This window comes from Clinocottus analis, unplaced genomic scaffold, assembly GCF_023055335.1.
Source record: "Clinocottus analis isolate CAN_PGR_092001 unplaced genomic scaffold, fCliAna1.0.p SCAF_53, whole genome shotgun sequence".
Classification (NCBI taxonomy): domain Eukaryota; kingdom Metazoa; phylum Chordata; class Actinopteri; order Perciformes; family Cottidae; genus Clinocottus; species Clinocottus analis.
In genome coordinates, this window is record NW_027176211.1 from 279,151 (window position 1) to 284,150 (window position 5,000).

At 47.7% G+C, this 5,000-nt stretch overlaps 1 protein-coding gene across 1 annotated transcript in view; it reads left to right on the plus strand.

Annotated features, from left to right (window-relative positions):
• Window positions 1-1,666, plus strand: part of snapc4 (small nuclear RNA activating complex, polypeptide 4) — a 13,614-nt gene extending 11,948 nt beyond the window's left edge. Inside the window, exons 20-22 of the mRNA XM_068601720.1 lie at window positions 104-758; window positions 929-1,188; window positions 1,285-1,666. Coding sequence (XP_068457821.1) covers window positions 104-758; window positions 929-1,188; window positions 1,285-1,371 — 1,002 coding nt within the window. The 3' untranslated portion in view covers window positions 1,372-1,666. The remainder of the gene's footprint in view (window positions 1-103; window positions 759-928; window positions 1,189-1,284) is intronic.
• The last annotated feature ends 3,334 nt before the right edge of the window (window positions 1,667-5,000 follow it).

The following is a 5,000-nucleotide window of genomic DNA, read 5'->3' on the forward strand; positions in this document are numbered from 1 at the left end:
GTCTGTCTGTCTGTCTGTGTGTGTGTGTGTATGTGTGTATGTGTGTGTGTGTGTGTGTGTGTGTGTGTGTTCCTCTTACTCCTCCTGTGCTTTTTGTTTCTAGGCTGAAACCAAGAAGAAGAAGAGAACTTCTCCTCTCAAGAAGCGCTCTCGTTCGTCGTTCCCTAAACGTGAAGTCGTCATACGGAAACAGCCAATGGCGCCTCTCCCTGGGTTCTGTTTGCTTCCTGGTCAGTCCATGTGGGTCATGACTCCCGGTGGGCTGGTCCAGCTGGCACAAGCCCCACCCCAAGGCCTGCAGCTGACATTGGTACCGAGCGCCGCCCTCCCGGCTCCACTGGTCTGCCCCCTTGCCGCTGTATCTGTCCCCGCCCGCCCGCCGCAGCCCAAATCGTTCAAGCCATATAAGGGTGCGCCCCGGGCGCCGCCCCTTGCGCTGCAGTTCGACCCCTCCCTGATGTTCCTGGAGCCCCGGGAGGCCGTCTGTGATTGGCTGAGCGGTCGCAGAGGGGTGGCGGTACCCGGAGCAGCCGTGGCGCTTCCCTACCTGCCGCCCTTCGTCGGCAGCCTGAACGCGCTCGGCGCGCTGCTCCGGTCCAAGACGTCGCTGACCAGGTGCTCCCTGAAGCTGCTGGCTCGAGGGTCCGAACCCCAACTTCCACCAACCAAACCCAGCCCACCCGGCAAGAGGACGTCCCGTCAGCCTCCAGACCTGCCGGACTCCACCTCTGACTTTGGACCACCCCGGCACACACCAGGTACCTTACCTGACGCACCAGGGACCTGAGGTTCCATACATTGTGTGTGTGTGATAATAAATTCCACCACAAAATGAGAAAGAACCAACACCATGGGAGCTCATGTTTATTCAGTTCAGTGATGTCATGGCGCGGGTGGAGCTCATCCTGTGATGTCCATGTTGTTGCAGCTCCCTCTGTCAGCCCGGAGGAGGAGGAGCTTGTGCAGGTGCTCCGTCAGCTGGTGGCAGAGCGTTTCTCAGGTAACCCCGCCTACCAGCTGCTAAAGGCCCGCTTCCTGTCCTGCTTCACTGTCCCCGCCCTCCTGGCCACCGTGCAGCCAATCAGAGAGAAGACCGTGACCTGCACGACCAATGAGGAGGAGGAGGCGGAGAGGGAGGGGGAGGAGCTAAAGAAGATCAAAGAGAGAGGCAGGCAGAGGAGAGCCGAGGTGAGTCCAGTAGTGACATCAGGAAATACAAACGTGAGATGAAAATCTCTTCAGTAACAGACAACATCAAATATGAGGCTTTTGTCTTGATTCCAGAGATCTTTGCTGCTGTGTGACGGGTCGGGAGCTCCAGCCAATCACTTCTCAGGGATCCACAGCGCTGGCGCGCCTCTGTGCCCTTGACCACAGGTCACATGTTCAGCCTCTTAGCTTAGCTTCTTAGCTTGCTAAGGCTTCTTTGCTAGCTTCGTAGCTACCTTCTTAGCTAGCTTCCTAGTGATCCTCATTCCACGTCTTGATGAGTTCAAACTAAAGTTTACAAAACTAAAACACTGCTGTGAGTTCTGTGGTGCGTTCAGGAACCTCAGAAAAAATGGTCAAATGCACTAAAATATTGTTGGTTGTTGTGTTTATTTTTTAAATTCAGCTTCTGTAAAGAAAATGTTCTGTAAGTATGAGCCGGTTCATTTGTAATAAAGAGAAAAGTTATAAGAAATAAATCTGTGTGGGCTCCTGTGATTGTGAGGACACTTTACCGGGACTCCTGTATGAACTTTAGTCTGTTGTAGTAGTAGTAGTAGTAGTAGTAGTAGTAGTAGTAGTAGTAGTAGTAGTAGTAGTAGTAGTAGTAGTAGACACATCAACATGGACTAGCGGAGCCGAGACTTGTCTCTGGTCCTGTTAGACCTTAGTGCTGATAGAGGACTTGTCTCTGGTCTTGTTAGACCTTAGTGCTGATAGAGGACTTGTCTCTGGTCCTGTTAGACCTTAGTGCTGATAGAGGACTTGTCTCTGGTCCTGTTAGACCTTAGTGCTGATAGAGGACTTGTCTCTCTAAAAACCCTTACTGAATAAACTTCATCAAAGATGGACCGGACCTTCTCACTGTGCAGACGGGAGGTTGTGGAGGCCGGCTCTTTTTACAGAGAACAATTAAGTAATGATATAAATGATATGATATATATTTAGTGTTATGCTTGGGCTGGTAACCAGTACAGTGCTGGTAACCAGTACAGGGCTGGTAACCAGTACAGGGCTGGTAACCAGTAGAGTGCTGGTAACCAGTACAGGGCTGGTAACCAGTACAGTGTTGACCAGCATGGACCAAACTCATTGTTTTGTGTGAAATCATATCTCTTGTTGAGCTTATATGACAGCTGTAAGTGATGCAGAATTTCTCAATATTCACTCAGGTTATGAGTTTATTCATCAGCAATACCTCTTGTGACAGCTGCTTCCAATCAAAACTAATGTTGCGCTGAACCCGAGCTGATTAAGTCCCTGTTTTTATTTGCTGTGTGTTGTAGGTGTTTGCAGAAACAGAATAGCCACCACAAACCTGCAGAATGACTGAACACATCACGCTTTGTCACAATCTTCAAGTCCAAGAAAGTAACTGTTGGAGAGACATTGGAGTTACTGCAGCAACTTAGTTCAGGGAAAGTAATGTCAAACAAACATATTGGGCACACTTGTTTCCTGGTGTGCGTCCAAGCAAAAGGAGGGCTCGAACTCCAAAAACAAGTCTTTCTATCCTGCATGCCTGCTCACTAACATGATGGTCAGATTACAGCGGTGTGACTGCTGTCTAATCACAGCACTGTCTGTCTAGAAAAAGGTTAAATAATCTCAAAGGCAAACCTTCATGCATGTCTGATGGTTCCAATATTTATTTATTTTTTACGAGATTTCTCCAACTTTCTTCTCCACAGACTTGGCGTTTCCAGCAGCACGCCGTCTGGCACCGAGTGGCGCTTGATCCCAATGAGCTCCACGATGCAACACGTGAGCTACGACCTGGGAACACTGTGGGCCGTTAGCACCACTTCTGTGGTCATGAGCTGCGTACGCTAATGCTAAGCTAGTGACAGAACCAAGGTGAGCCTCTCTTCAGACGACGCCCACAGTACAAATACATGAGCATGAGTGTTCCCCTCAGTGTCAACGCTGTCCGTGATTGATCCAATGATGGATTCTCAGATGTGAGCCTTTCTGAAATGATTCAGCGTCAATGCACAAACCTCATCAGAGTGTAAACGTGTGTTTTATGAAAAACATTTTTTATTACATTCGGGAAAATTCATTATTTTAAATCAAAGTTATTGGAATGTGAAACATAGAAATGAGAATTAGAAAAGAACAGTGTAAGAGTAGTCTAATGAGAATACCAGGCAATATGACCTCCAGTGCAACTTGTCATACTTTCCACAGTTTTCTGTTCAATAAATGATTATTGAAGCAATTTCATCTGACTTTTTTCATTGTGCATACAAGATGTTCATGCTGGTGTGAATGTGGGACTCATGACAAAGTAAAGTCTAAAGAACTTTTAGACTGCGGAGAACCTCGCATTTTAAACCCCTCCCCCAAACAACAGCGGCCCAATCACAGCTGGGCACAGGACTCTTTACACCATGAAGCTTTTTGAAGCGCCTCCAATGAATGAAACATCCTGTGAGATTCAGTGCAAAAAGTATCACACGTGAGTACTTTGCAATTAAATATTTAACATTTATTCCAACACTTTGGCATAATAATCACATCTTATTCATACAATCCAGTATTGATAAATCATATTGTACATTGTGACAAATGTAGTGATAAATCCCCAAAACCAAGAGCTGTGAACAAAGGCACAAAAACACACACAGAGACACACACACAGACACACAGACACACACACACACACACACACACACACACAGACACACACACAGACACACACACAGACACAGACACACACACAGAGACACACACAGACACACACACGCAGAGACACACACACAGAGACACACAGACACACACACACAGACACACACAGAGAGACACACACACAGACACACACACACACACAGACACACACACACACAGAGACACACACAGACACACACAGAGACACACACACACACAGACACACACACAGAGACACACACACACACACAGACACACACAGAGACACACAGAGACACACAGAGACACACAGACACACACACACAGACACACACACACACACTAATTTTCTTAATTCTCTAGTGAGGACTCTAGTGAAGACACTTGTGAGGACTCTAGTGAGGACTCTAGTGAGGACACTTGTGAGGACTCTTGTGAGGATTCTTGTGAGGACACTTGTGAGGATTCTTGTGAGGACACTTGTGAGGATTCTAGTGAGGACTCTAGTGAGGACACTTGTGAGGACTCTAGTGAGGACTCTAGTGAGGACACTTGTGAGGACTCTAGTGAGGACTCTAGTGAGGACACTTGTGAGGACTCTAGTGAGGACTCTAGTGAGGACACTAGTGAGGACTCTTGTGAGGACACTTGTGAGGACTCTAGTGAGGACTCTAGTGAGGACACTTGTGAGGACACTTGTGAGGACTCTAGTGAGGACACTTGTGAGGACACTTGTGAGGACTCTAGTGAGGACACCTGTGAGGACTCTTGTGAGGATTCTTGTGAGGACACTAGTGAGGACACTTGTGAGGACTCTAGTGAGGACACTTGTGAGGACACTGGTGAGGACACTTGTGAGGACTCTAGTGAGGACACTTGTGAGGACTCTAGTGAGGACACCTGTGAGGACTCTTGTGAGGATTCTTGTGAGGACACTTGTGAGGATTCTTGTGAGGACACTTGTGAGGATTCTAGTGAGGACTCTAGTGAGGACACTTGTGAGGACTCTAGTGAGGACACTTGTGAGGACTCTAGTGAGGACTCTAGTGAGGACACTTGTGAGGATTCTTGTGAGGACACTTGTGAGGATTCTTGTGAGGACTCTAGTGAGGACTCTAGTGAGGATACTTGTAAAGACTCTA